The sequence below is a fragment of the Papaver somniferum genome, chromosome 7 (genome assembly GCF_003573695.1).
Source record: "Papaver somniferum cultivar HN1 chromosome 7, ASM357369v1, whole genome shotgun sequence".
NCBI lineage: Eukaryota > Viridiplantae > Streptophyta > Magnoliopsida > Ranunculales > Papaveraceae > Papaver > Papaver somniferum.
In genome coordinates, this window is record NC_039364.1 from 123,908,457 (window position 1) to 123,922,770 (window position 14,314).

At 37.2% G+C, this 14,314-nt stretch overlaps 2 protein-coding genes across 2 annotated transcripts; both read left to right on the forward strand.

Annotated features, from left to right (window-relative positions):
* Positions 1–1,067: 1,067 nt before the first annotated feature.
* On the forward strand, positions 1,068–6,611 carry LOC113298331 (putative D-cysteine desulfhydrase 1, mitochondrial). The gene is made up of 10 exons (XM_026547045.1): positions 1,068–1,432; positions 1,543–1,608; positions 2,192–2,386; positions 2,495–2,605; positions 2,978–3,069; positions 3,748–3,840; positions 4,240–4,297; positions 4,370–4,483; positions 5,393–5,490; positions 6,122–6,611. Exons 1-10 carry the CDS (start codon positions 1,316–1,318, stop codon positions 6,324–6,326), a joined length of 1,149 nt encoding a protein of 382 aa, XP_026402830.1. The 5' UTR covers positions 1,068–1,315; the 3' UTR covers positions 6,327–6,611.
* A 504-nt stretch (positions 6,612–7,115) lies between these two features.
* LOC113298332 (glutamate decarboxylase-like) lies at positions 7,116–11,169 on the forward strand. Its single transcript, XM_026547046.1, has 5 exons — positions 7,116–7,422; positions 7,516–7,716; positions 9,281–9,749; positions 10,114–10,166; positions 10,538–11,169. The coding sequence occupies exons 1-5, from the start codon at positions 7,129–7,131 to the stop codon at positions 11,033–11,035; spliced, it is 1,515 nt and encodes a 504-aa protein (XP_026402831.1). The 5' UTR covers positions 7,116–7,128; the 3' UTR covers positions 11,036–11,169.
* Positions 11,170–14,314: the final 3,145 nt, after the last annotated feature.

Genomic DNA, 14,314 nt, shown 5'->3' on the forward strand with positions numbered 1-14,314 from the left:
CTAATTAACATGTGTAACTTGCAGATACACATGCATCTGAATTATGTAACTAGGAGTTACACATGCATCTGACTTAGATATGTCAACATAAAATCAGCAAATCCATCTCTAAATGAATAACACTAGCAAAAACGAGAGGTGACTATCAAGCAATTACCAGTCATAAAATAATACAGTTAACCTTGCAAGTGAATGAGAAGCTCTTAATTAAGATATCACTGCTTCATCAGAAAGTATTTACATGAAATTTTGTTCAAGATTCTTTAAAATATTTACATGAAAATGATCTAAGCGAGTAGATGATTGTAAATCTAAGATCTGATTTTGACTCAGATAAGTCAATTGAAACGAATTTGAAGATTTAGATTTTGGAAATCCTAAATTACTTTTCTGAAATTGCTTTTCTAAATCAATCAACTAAAATCACTTAATCGAAGTACTACGACAAGAGAAAATGAAATTAACTTACCTTATACTTCGTTTGCTGATGATCCGTGTGTTGAGGTTGCAGAGATTTGAAGTTCGCCAATGAATTTTTCTAAAACCTAGATTCAAACGAAGAATCAATCAAATCGTCTGAGCCTGATTTGTGAAGTAACTGATGATAAGTTGTTAAATTTATAGATTTAGGTTTGTTGATTGATTCTACACTGATATGATTCTGCTCTACATCTGCTTAACACTGATATGATTCTTCTCAGATTTAGGTTCGTTGTTTTCTTCGGTTTGACGAAGGAACTCTAATTTATTTCAGAGCAGAGACGAGAGAGAGAAGTGAGACAACACGAAAATGAAAATGAATCTGGAAATGAAACATATAGCCTATTTCGTTAGGTATATATACTAAGGGGTATTTTTGGTATTACGAATTTTTTCCAAACCCTAAACTTTATTAACAAGCCCTGAAATCTAAAGTTCTAGGCAAAAAAAAAAATATTAAAAAGTGAAAGTATGGAGTTGATAGGGGAAGATCCATTTAGTGGGGCTTCTATATATTTGACCCATATAGTAGGGGTTCTAGTATTTTTCACTAATATAATAGGCCCCTGATAATATCGACCGTTTTTCTTTGACGAGATTTTATAATTAAACTCGCCTGAGTTTTGTTTTTGGTCTTTTAAAAGAGATGAAATACAATGTATTTCAATAGTTTTCAGATTCTGAGAAGTTTTTAGATTCCGAAAAAGTTCAGGAAGAGTAGACAGTCACTTAGTACTATATAACGCTCTTAGGTTGTGCTTCCTCTGCAATATTCTGCCCTAAAAATTCGGTTAAACTTCAAGCTCAAATTTCTCCAAACACAGTTCGTTGTATAATGGAGGGTGATGAATCCAAACAAAATTTCGGTTTTCTTAGTAAGAAACCTTATGATCCTCCTTCATGGGCTCTTCATCTTAACCCACTCCCTTCTCATGTCTACTCTCTTGCTCATGTAATCTCTTCCTCTCTGTGATTTTAATTTGCTTTTATGTTTTTTTTAGTTCACTCCTCTCAAAACTCAATGAGATTTTAACAGTTTGTTCTTCTTATTATTATTATCAGACCCCTACTCCTATTCACAGATGGAATCTTCCCAATCTGCCGAAAGATGTTGAAGTATGGATAAAGGTATTCGGATTCTGCTTTATTTTCAATCAAATGCAACGAATTTGATTAATCTCAACTTCAACTTATTTCAAAAAGAAAAAAAAAAATCAATCAATTTTAGTAAATTTGATCATACTTGTTGGAGATTCTTCTAAGTTTTTCTTAATACACTGATAATCAATTACTATATATTCAAATTTCCATTAAACCATCGAACTGCATAATTTTCCATTGCAATTTCTTTCAAATTAGAAGATAATTTGAGGAATTGGTGACGTCCTAAGTTTCAGCACAACAATAACAACCTTTTAGAAGTTTAGAACTCTCCTCGGCCTCCCACCGCGACAACTTATAACAATTGAGCATTATTTAAGAGATTTTTTGAGAGCAATCTAAACACAACTTTTATACAGGTCACACGAGGGTTTGTGACGGTTAAACTATTGATTTTTTTTTCTATCTAATTTTAAAGTTACCATTCAAATCAATGCCCAGGAAGTAAATTTGCATAGGTTTATCGTTTCGTCAGCCTCCCACCACGGTCATCTAATTTATCGTTCTTTTCAATTTAACTGATTTAATAGAAATATCTCAAATTATTCAGAGAGACGATCTTTCGGGAATGCAGTTGAGTGGTAACAAAGTCAGGAAGCTGGAATTCTTAATGGCAGATGCCGTAGCACAGGGTGCAGACTGCATTATAACCATTGGAGGCATACAAAGTAATCACTGTCGTGCGACTGCTGTGGCTGCTAGGTATTTAAATCTTGATTGCCATCTTATACTCCGTACCTCTCAGGTTAGCCACTTTTCATTTCTCAGTCTGTAATTTGCGTTTCTATTTGCGTTGATTGTCAATTGTTTTTTGGTAAGTTCTTTTGTTTAATTTGCCTTGAAATTCTTATAGGCAATAGTGGACAAAGATCCTGGATTGGTTGGAAACCTTCTTGTTGAACGTTTAGTTGGAGCCAATGTTGAACTTGTCTCAAAGGAAGAATATTCCAGAATTGGAAGCGTGGTTTGTCTTCTCAACTAATTGCTCACTTTCAATTAGTAGATATGAAAACTAATTTGGTATCCCGTATTGCCAAAATCATGGGAATGCAGCATTTTTTACAGGATACTGAAATACTTATTAAAAGATAGTGAGTGGACAATATTACTGTATGAAGTATGGTTGTTGGATTGCCACTTAATTGTTCAGATATTTAGTAGGTTAAAAAAAAACGTATTTGTTGTCCCATATAACTTACCAAATGTGTGTCCCGTGCTGTCAAAATTAACTAATGTACCCGATAATTCAAACACCACTGCCGCATTGTAGACTAACTTGCTAGGCTGTTGTTCGTTTACTTTCTAATGAGATTGTCCCGTCCTTTTTATGCCCTAGGCTCTTACTGAATTGCTCAAGGAGAGATTGATAAATGAAGGGAGGAGGCCTTATGTAATTCCAGTTGGTGGATCCAACTCCCTGGGAACCTGGTGAGAAATGGTTGCAGATATCTTATTCCCACTTTTTCTTAACATTGTTCTAATGCGTATGATATTACATTACATTTCTGGCTTCTCTTCTAGAAGCAGCATCTCTCTTGTTTTCTTTTACCGGTTAATCTAATATTTAAACTGTGGGGGTCATTAATTCTGGAATCAAAAGAAGTATATTCATGTTTGTTATCTCTTGGTAACAAAAGGTTAAGCAGGTTTTGCAAACTGCACAACTGGCAGTTTAGTCGTTTTTTCCTTTATATTTGGCTCATCAATGTTTTTCCAGTAAGATATCTTGGAGTCAGTATACTTCCAGTGTGAGAACCAAAAAAAGAATCAAGGATACTCTTGTGTTGTATCATAAAGGTTTCTCTTTATAGTCTGGAAGATATGTATTATCAGGCATATAAGTTTTATATGCGCTTATTACTTGTCTTGTGTAATTTATTGTTATGGGTTCGGTTTACCTTGCTCGAACTATATTCGTACTGTAAGAGCATCTATCTTTTTTTTAAATAATTGAACGACAATGCCGTTCAATTTCTTTCAAGTCTACGACATACCTAATCCTTGGGATCCTTTTGCATACCAAAACGAAAAAAAAAGAAGAAGAAAGAAGCTCTCATGTCTCAGTGTTAAATGAATATCTGATACTTCTGTTTTGTCATGTCTCAGGGCCTATATCGAAGCAGTTAGGGAGATCGAAGATCAACTTTGTATTGGTCAGGGGAAAATGAAATTCGACGACATTGTTGTAGCTTGTGGCAGGTCTTTCTCTTTTCTCTTGTTTTAAACTTCCAAGCTCTTCAACTCATACGAGCACTCTTCGTTTAGATTTCTTTTGGCATCTGCATGCATAATTTTTTGGCTTTCACTGAGAAAGGGGTGAATAAAATTAATATGATGAAAAGTAGGAATATGCACTTCTTAATTTGATGTTGCTGGAAACCTTAACTTAGGGGCACATATATGCACAATATACGGATTCATATTTGATGTTGCTGGAAACCTTAATTTTTAGACTGAACTTCTTTTTCGAAGAGATAAAATTGTAATCATCTGCTTTCAAAACCAAACGTTCAGGTTCATTTGAAATGCCTGTTTAGGAAAGTTGGGGACCATTTAACTAATTAGCTTTACAATCTTTGTTTCTCTTATTTATGCTAGTGGGGGTACTACCGCTGGTCTGTCATTGGGATCTATGTTGAGTACTTTGAAGGCAAAAGTAAGTGATTATAACTGGTCTATGCTGCTTAATTCAGTTTTGAACTCTATTAATGGTCTCTTCTTCCTGCAGATTCATTCTTTTGCTGTTTGTGACACCCCAAGTTACTTCTACGACAATGTTCAAAGCCATCTTGATGGACTGGATGCTGGAGTTAACTCACGCGATATAGTCAACATTCAAGATGTGAGCATTTTTATTTCTTCCAACTTTGCTCATCAGATTTATTTTTCATTGTATGTTCGGTTTTTAAGATTACTGTTAGTGGATAGTCTACTCTGGTCATACTCGAATAGTTTGTCAGTTTGTTTTCATTGATTACTAGTCTAGTCAATCACTTCCTATGCGTAGCTTTGCTTCAGACCAGTTTAACAGATAATAAGTAACTCCTTTCTCTGTTACACATCTAAACGAAATTAAAGGAGCAAGTAAACTCTATTTTAGGTGGGTTAGGTAGTCAAGTTCCTTTTGTGCAACTATCTAGACTTACATGGGTGTTTCCCGACCTTTTTCCTTCCAATGCAGTGCTTATGCATAGCATATTTACTTCTACAAGCTGACCTAATTAGTGGTTCGACTTAGTTTCCCTATAATTTCCTGAATATCAGCGGTGTTATTTATTTTTGGATTCTACGTTTGTGGTGTGTAGAAGAGTGTGAAGAATGATGACTGCTTTCTATTATTGCAATATAATTTTGTATCAGCAATATAGCATGCATATGCTAACTTATGCCCAAACAAACCCTAGATCTTGATTGCATCCGTATTCTGAAGATACTCGTTAGGATGGAGCTGATTGGAGGCCGGATTTGCACACTGATCTTCCAATATGTCAATTCCTCTTCTGTTTTCTTACAATATATATGCCATCATGTAGTTTTTTTTTTCATGCCACTGTAGAATTTGAAAAATATTAATAATTTTCATGCCTACATGTAGTTTTTTTTTTGTGATAGCATGTATCAGGCATTCGATAAAAAAAATTCTGTCATCAATCACGTTTCTACAAGAGTATGAATATTAGAATATTATGAATATGTTATCTATAGCGGGGTTCTCAACAGAGCATATCTAATGTAAGTTATATCTTCACAGGCCAAAGGCTTGGGTTATGCCATAAGCACCTCCGAGGAGCTTACTCTTATCAAAGAAATTGCTGCCGCAACAGGGGTTATCCTTGATCCAGTTTACAGGTAAGATAAACTTTTATTCTCTTGAAACGGTTTTCCATTGTTTCCTCTGAGCTTCCGTCTGTCGTTGTGCTACTGGGATGGTTCTACTAGATTTTTAGGATCCAATCACCAGTGGTTAGTATGGTATAGTTCCACAGGCTTATTAGACATGCTTGTGGGGTCCACGGGGACTCCTGTGATCTCCTGATCGTGAAATAACCCAAGGATTAAGCAGTTATTACACTAGAAATCACACCAAATAGTAAAGGTGGTAATTATTTGATGCCGCAGATACTCTAACTTGCACTTCCATTATCTGTATTCCTAAATTCAATGGATTTTGGTTGACATGATTTTTGTGATATTTAGAGTTCAGTTCACCAACTATGAGCCCTAAAATCTTCTAACCTAGTGAATCATCCCCACTTGAATCGTACTAGCATCTGGACATATTCTTAGCAAGTTAATCTGGACATTTTCTTAGCAAGTTGAGAATCCATTCTCACTTCTTTTTGCACGATAAATCGCTACTCACGAGGTGTGGGCTAACTGCATGTGGTTAATGTCCCAATGATAGAGTTGTTTATCTAAATAAGAGATCATAAAATACTAAGTAATATCAGGTGTAACTAACTCTCCTCTCTTTCTGTAGTGGGAAGGCTGTTATTCGTATGTTAAAGGACATAGCTGAGAATCCAGGAAAGTGGGAAGGGAGAAAGATTCTGTTTATACACACAGGCGGGCTCCTTGGTTTGTATGATAAAGCAGAACAAATGGTGCAGACTATGGGGAATTGGCGTCAAATGGCTATTGGTGAAAGTGTTCCTCGTACAGACGGTATTGGGAAAATGTTCTAAATAGAGAAACACAGCAAGCATATCCAAGAACAGACTTTCCTTCAATAAACCCCCCCCTCTTTGATGGGTGATAGTGATAGTTGGCCCAAATATGATTTATTTTTAGGCTATTTTTATCGAACAAGTGCAAATAAGGTTTTGAACATTGTAGGTAGTGTTACACATTGTTGAATGGTTGTACTATTTTCTTCACTGCCATTAAGGTTGAATTAGCCTCATGAGCTACGGGGTCGAAAAGATGGGTGATCTGTGATTCTGCCGTAATGAGTTTGCCTTGTTCATTTACTGATTTTTTAACTTTAATAAGCTTGGCTGGAGATGCTTCCCACTGGAGTTCTTGACACAGATATGATCGAGGTGCCTCAGGATGGTTCTGAAAATCCCTCCCAGTACAGTAGTAACTTTTCCAGACCTTTAATAAACGTGGCATAGTACTTTAGCCTATGCCACGTTTGGACGTGTACATAATGAGGAGTGCACGAAAACAAAGAAGTCAAACAATCTTTGACTGGAAATACTACGTGTCGTCAGAATTTTAGCTGAGTTGTACGTACTCCATAAAGTAAGCTTTCTTATTCCTGCTGCATATCATCGAGTCAATTGTCGGTTAACGAGCGACTTTACTCCTCTCCTGCATCGTGTCAATTCATACCTGCTACGTGCCCCAACATTACTGCTTCACCTTCCCCGTTCTGCTTTTAAAAAGAAGCAACCGAGTTTAAACTACACTCACTTTCTTTCTCCCTCTATATTCTGAAACTTTGAAAGGTTACAGAGTTCAGAAAACGATTTAAACTTAGCAATGGTGATCTCCACAACGACGATCTCACATGCTGAAGAATCAGTAAACAGTACATTTGCATCAAGGTATGTAAGAACTTCTCTGCCAAAATTCAAAATGGCGGAAAAGTCAATACCTAAAGATGCAGCATATCAGATCATTAGTGATGAGTTGATGTTAGATGGTAATCCTAGACTAAATCTTGCTTCATTTGTTACTACTTGGATGGAACCTGAATGTGATAAACTCATGATGGCTTCTGTTAACAAGAATTATGTTGATATGGATGAGTATCCTGTTACTACTGAACTTCAGGTAATAGTACTGGTGATTTCTAATAAAGCAATCTAATTTTCATTTATGCTGTACAGTTTGTATAGAGATAACGTGTATTTTTGAATTTGGCAGAACCGGTGTGTTAATATGATTGCGCACCTCTTCAATGCACCAGTTGGGGAAGATGAAACAGCAGTTGGAGTCGGGACAGTAGGTTCCTCTGAGGCCATAATGCTAGCTGGACTAGCATTTAAGAGGAAGTGGCAGAACAAAAGAAAGGCTGAAGGCAAACCTTTCGACAAGCCTAACATTGTCACTGGTGCAAATGTTCAGGTATCTATATTATAAAAAGAAGTGGTGTGTAGTCTTATAAATCCGACCATCGATTTCGTTATCCCACAATGAAGATTGATCGGTTATATGTCCTATATGGACGTCCGTCCGATCTCTTGGCTTCCTAAAAAAAATATGATTCTAAAGATTATTTAACGGCGTTGGATCCTTGGATTTCTTAATTTGACTGCAGCGTCAGATTTCCTAATTTGATTAAGTTTTCGTTAATATAGACTAACACTAAGTAGATGTATTTATAGAAAAGAAGAGCATCATTCTTTAACGGTTTCACCAACAGATGGTCTTCTATCTATAGTTCTTCCCCTCCATTAACGACTTCTAATTCTTAACTTCGTCTCTCTATATCATAATAATACTGAGTTATTAATACTAAGTTATTATTATGGATAATTTAAAGGATGGATACGGTGAAATAAAAGAAAACAGAGCTGATGATTTAAAAAAAAATTGGTCTAAAGAGAAAAGGAGAAGAAAGAAAACCTAATAGAGAAAGAGGAGTGAATCGGGTAAGAGGTTTTATGTTTAATGCAACCAAATATCTCCTTACTAATACATCTCCACAGTATACATATGGCTAAGGGTCTGTTTGGATTATGTTTGGTGGATGAGCCTCCATGAAGATTATTCGTATACACCAGATATACTCTGGTCCATCGAATAAGTCATTTGAACGTTCAATCATCCAATAAGCATAATGATTTGTACCATAACTTTCTCAAGAAAATTTAAGTTAGCCTCAACTAATCTAAAAGCTATTTTCAAAAAACAAATAAAATAAAAAACATGGTAAAGATTTGTGTGCGAGATTTAAGTGTCACAACCTCTACCAACAAAACATTAGGAAATGTTTAAGGGCCACGGTCGGGGCTGTAAGCCCCGACTAATTTGACCTGACCAACAAAATACTATAGTATTCTCGAGGGACCACCGCCCCGGCTAATTTGACCCGATCAACAAAATACTATGTTATCCTCAAGGGACCACGGCTAATTTGACACAACCACAAATACTAGGGACGTAAGTCCGAATTAACTTATAAGCTCGATGTTTGACCGTTATAATCTAATTAGTTTTGTGAATGACTAAAAACGATTTTGGTAGAATACGGACCAGCCGATCAAACAACAAAACGAAAACGAAAAAGATTGAGCCCGGCCGTAGGCCGGGGTGATACCTAGTTGTATTATAGTCATCTATGTCCATATTGATGTATAACCTGGAAAGGCCTGTTGCTGATTCACATTATTAGCTATATCCTTAATCGGTAACTTTCTTGATTTACATGCCCTTGCCGACATCATGGCGGCAGTTGATGTTATGTACTGCATTTGTTAGGAGGCTTATCTCACATCTGTGATCCACATATTTTAAGGTCACTACATATTGTATAGCAGTATAGGTAGGATCACTGGGATGGTGTTTTAAAGGGTGAACATTAATTTAATTGATCAATTTTTCTTTAATAAAGACCTTAACCTTTCTGCTTCAAGAAAAAAAGGCCATTATACAAGGGCTAATCACAGTTGCTGCCTCATCTTTTCAGGTGTGCTGGGAGAAATTCGCTAGGTATTTTGAGGTTGAACTAAAAGAGGTAAAGCTCAGGGAGGGATATTATGTGATGGACCCTGTAAAAGCGGTGGAAATGGTGGATGAAAATACAATATGTGTAGCTGCTATCTTAGGTTCTACCTTAACTGGGGAATTTGAGGATGTCAAAACCCTAAATGATCTCCTCACTGCAAAAAATAAAGAGACGGGATATGACACACCAATCCACGTTGATGCTGCCAGTGGTGGATTTATTGCCCCCTTCTTATGCCCAGAGCTCGAGTGGGATTTCCGGCTTCCATTGGTTAAGAGTATAAATGTTAGTGGCCATAAATATGGTCTTGTTTATGCTGGTGTTGGCTGGGTTGTATGGAGGAGTAAACAAGACTTGCCTGAAGAGTTGATATTCCATATTAACTATCTCGGAGCAGACCAACCTACATTTACCCTGAATTTTTCTAAAGGTAATTATTTTTTTATTTTAGTTTTTTCTAGGATTTATTTTATGAACAAGGGAAAAATGCACATTAGCTTAGCTCAATGAATCTACGCAATTTCTCCTACCTATTTTGAATGTCCAATATCTGTAATCACTTGAGCATATTGCTCAAGTTTTATTCATCCGTCACTTGGCTAAACTTCAGTTTATCAGGATCTGGTTCCCTAATCCATAAATTATGCCGTCATTGGTGACGTTTTCTGATTAGTGTTCGTTTCAAAAGCATGACTGTTAATGGCATGGGATGTGAATACCATTGGTTCTGGTATATGGTATAGTTTGCCATCTGGAACAACAATCATTAGTCTCTAATTATGGTTAACTTGCAGGCTCCAGTCAAATAATCGCTCAGTACTACCAGTTCATTCGTCTTGGTTTCGAGGTAAATTTATACAAGCTTGTGCATTTCGAACTGTTTGTGCGTACTCTTTGCATGGGAACTATTGTTGAATCATTTTCAACACAGCCATCTCTAACAGACACAGCGTTGAAGTCCACATTTCATCATTATGCTTGAGGTTTCACATGCTGTGGGCATGAAAATGTTTTTTTTTATTAGATTGCCTGTTTATGTATGCAAATGTATCCGTTGAGATACTTATTGGGAAACTGAACCTTACGATTATTTACCCAATGTTTAATTTCTGAAGTGTTAAAAGGTGCTGAATGCATGCAGCAGTGTATGTTGATGTAAATGTTAGTACTATCACCATCAAATTATTGAGTTCTAATTTTTTGTTATTTTTGATGTAGGGGTACAAAAACATCATTGGGAACTGCATGGAGAATGCACAAATGTTGAGCAAAGGTTTAGAAAAGATGGGTTGTTTTGAAATCCTGTCAAAGGACGTAGGAGTACCGTTGGTGGCCTTCGCTCTAAAAGATAGCAGTAAATACACTGTGTTCGAGATATCCGAGAGCTTAAGAAGGTTTGGATGGATTATTCCAGCATATACAATGCCACCGGATGCCCAAGAAGTTGCAGTTCTTCGAGTTGTTATCAGGGAGGATTTTAGTCGTAGTTTGGCTGAGCGTCTTCTAAGTGATTTTGAGAAAGTTATGAAGGAGATTGAAGAACTTCCTAGTAGGGTTTCTAATAAAGTGGTTCATGTTACAGCAATGGTGGATGAAGTAAAGGGAGGACAAGGTGCAGTGCATAAGAAGAAGAGCGTCAAAGAGACTCAAGAGGGAGTCGCTAGGTATTGGAGAAGGCTGGTGGATGCTGAAAAGAAGACCAGTGGAGTCTGTTAATGGAAAAGCAGTATTTACACGTTGATCAAGCTCTGAGTGTATGTGTATGTGTATGTATGTGATTTTTCTTTGAATAACAGGATTTGTCTCTGGTTTGTGTGAGCAATATATAGAAAATTAAGTTTTACTGGTTCATTCTGAAAAGAAAATCATCATGGCCTCCCCAAATTCATTTGTGCCGTGAAAGTTAAAGGATTAGGATTCACTCTCCTGTCAGTAAAGATAGAAGTCACTTTTATAGGATGAAATGAACAATGTGAGCACTATTAATGATTTTTTTACCTCTCTAGTAACTTACCTTGTGATAGTTTCAAACCTTCCAAGGGATTGAAACTGGGTGATCCCATGCTGATAACTTTGGAAGATGGCCGGAGTTTAAATTTGCAACAGGAGCTCCTTCCATCCCACTCTTGCCCTTTGGAGATAACTTCATTTTTAGGTTGAAAGAAAACTAATTGTTTTGCTAGTTTGAATGATAAATCAAGATAAACTGCACTTCAGTCAATTCTCAGTTCCAATATTCCATGCCAGTGTCACTTGAGTTGCTTTAGTTGGGGATCGGCTCGACCTAAACCCAATAGAGGGTCCCTCATGTGGGAGTTCTAAGTTATGAAATCTCCTTTAGTCCCAAACCCAATAGGGGGTTATGGATCAGTCCTTACATGTAGTGGCCACACCAGCCACTAGCGGTGAGCATGGGCCGATATGGACCGGTTTTCACTTCATCCGCATCTAATTCAATACACTACGGATTTCAAATTTGGCATCCGCATCCAATCCAACACCCAACGGATTTGCATCCAATGGATGCACGGATGAACAGATTGGGTGCGGATAATCCAATGGATTTGTGTTAGTTAAACTTTATAATGAAAAATAAAGCCTATATAGATGACTTCTTATAGAGCCTACACATTTTATATATTTATGTAAATATAGAAGTGTCATGGATAAAACTCCAAGCAAACACCTAAAAATTCTAAAACTATCCATATAATTTTTAGAAACTATATAAATGCCCTTAATCTAACGTATACGGATGTCCAACGGATTTTTAAGGTTGCATCCGGGTCCAATCCATAATCCGTTGGATTTCAAAAATTCCATCCGCGTCCAATCCATTAGCGAACGGTCCGGGCATCCATCCGCGCAAATACGGTTGGTCCCGGTTAAATCCGCGGATTACGGATAATATGCTCACCCCTACCTGCCACCAAAGATGGTTAAAGTGGGACAATATCAATACTACCTAGATTAGGCATGGGCCTGGGTGGACCAGTTAGACCCGTCTGTTGGATCCTTACATTGGTAACAAACCTACTACTGATACTAAAGGATCAAGTGGTTATGGATGTCAGCCTTCACTATCGGTACGATCCTAATGATACTAAGAGATTGAGTGGTAATGGATGTCAGCCTTCACTATTATAGAATAAGGATTGTATCCAGAATGGACCTATCATATAAGAGATCTAAGGCCACTAAGAGATCAAGTGGTTATGGATGTCCGCCTTCACTATCAGTACTATGTAGATTGGTCTCGGATTGGACCGGTTAGATCATCTGTTGGATCCTTCCATACTATCAGACCAAGGGGCTAATAAGAGATCGAGGGGTTATGGATGTAATCCTTCACGTATTAGGTGCACAAGGGTTAGTGCCTTAACGAGTGGTTATGGATGTCAGCTTTCACAGATGATGAGCGCAAGACGGAATTAGTGCCTTAAGTAGAGCAAAATATCAACTCAGGTGGAGGCAGGCTAAGATAGAGCTAGGGCTCATGGTGGAGTTAGGCTATACCCTATCTAACTCAAGTGGAGCAAGCTCGGAAGGGCATGCAAGGCTCAAGGGCGCATAACTAGCGTTCTGGTGGAGTTTGACCAAATCATATTTAACTCAAGTGAGTCAAGCTCGAAAGGGTGGGAAAGGCTCAAGGGTGCATAGTAACTGTAAATAAGTCCGACGGTGGAATGTGAATGATGATCATGTTTGACGGATTGGTTTGGCATGCAGTTCACTCGGAATATTGTCAATAATGTAAAGTTGTGAACATGAAATAATAAGGTGTATCTCAAGATGTTGCATGACGGGTGATCGTATGATGATGATTGGTGAGATGACTTTGGATCTCACCAAGTTGGAGATCGCATAAATACAGTTAGTCCCACATGAAATAAACATGGGTCTATGTGGTGACTAATAAGTCATGGAATCTCCTTACATAACATCGAGGCATTTTAGATAAAAACCCCACACTTGCAGTCAAATTAAGGCAGTTAAATTGGGGCAATATCGGTACTATGTAGATTGAGCCCGAATTGGGCCTGTAGATCTTGCGTCATCTTTGACATCTTTGCTACAACTATAGATACACTTTTGGAAAGAATGTTGGTGTATAAATTGACTAGATCAACACTGCACTTATATATCTGAAATCTCGGAATACTTAATCCAACCCAAGAGGAATGGAGGTTTGTGTTCCAAAAATTAGAAACTTCTGAACCTAGCTATTTATCAACATCTCAATGATTTATTTTTTGATGGTTTGGAATATTGGTCTTGGATTACATCCTTAACTCTTTAAGAAATTATATCTGGCAGTTACGAGGTTCGAACCCCTACCTCTGTAGTGGGAGTGACCATGCCAACCATCAGACCACTTGATGGTTGGCTAACATCTCAACAATGAAGTACGGATACTGGAAATAAAATAAAATTTTAACGAACATGAAAATAATATAGTCATGATTTGCTACTTTCATTTGATGCATCTTTCACATAGGCCGATTATATTACTGGCTTTGGTATTTCAACAATACTGTCAATATAGGTTTTACAAGACAAAGCAGAGTTGTCTTAGGCTCGGAGTGGACCGGTTAGACCCCGTGTACGACACTGGTGTGATTGATGTTTGGAGTGCATCATTTCTTAAAACCGGTATAAACTAACTCATTTTCCATCCATATGGATTGTAAAAATAGGTTTGGAAATTCCCATAGCATTTCCAAATTCCACAAAATGATATATTTTATTTCGACTCATGTGTTATAATGCAACTCCAACAATGGATACACACAAGAATTCTTTCTTGGTTAATAGTTGTGTGTTGTGCAAGAAAAGTTCTAAATTAAATCATCATATTTTTCTCTATTGTCAAACTCCCACTTCAATATGAAATCATTTTTTGGATGGATACAAGCTCCAATGGGCGTTTAAGGGATCGGTAAAACAGACATTATGGGAGTGATACAATGCGGCTCAAACGACTGATACATATAA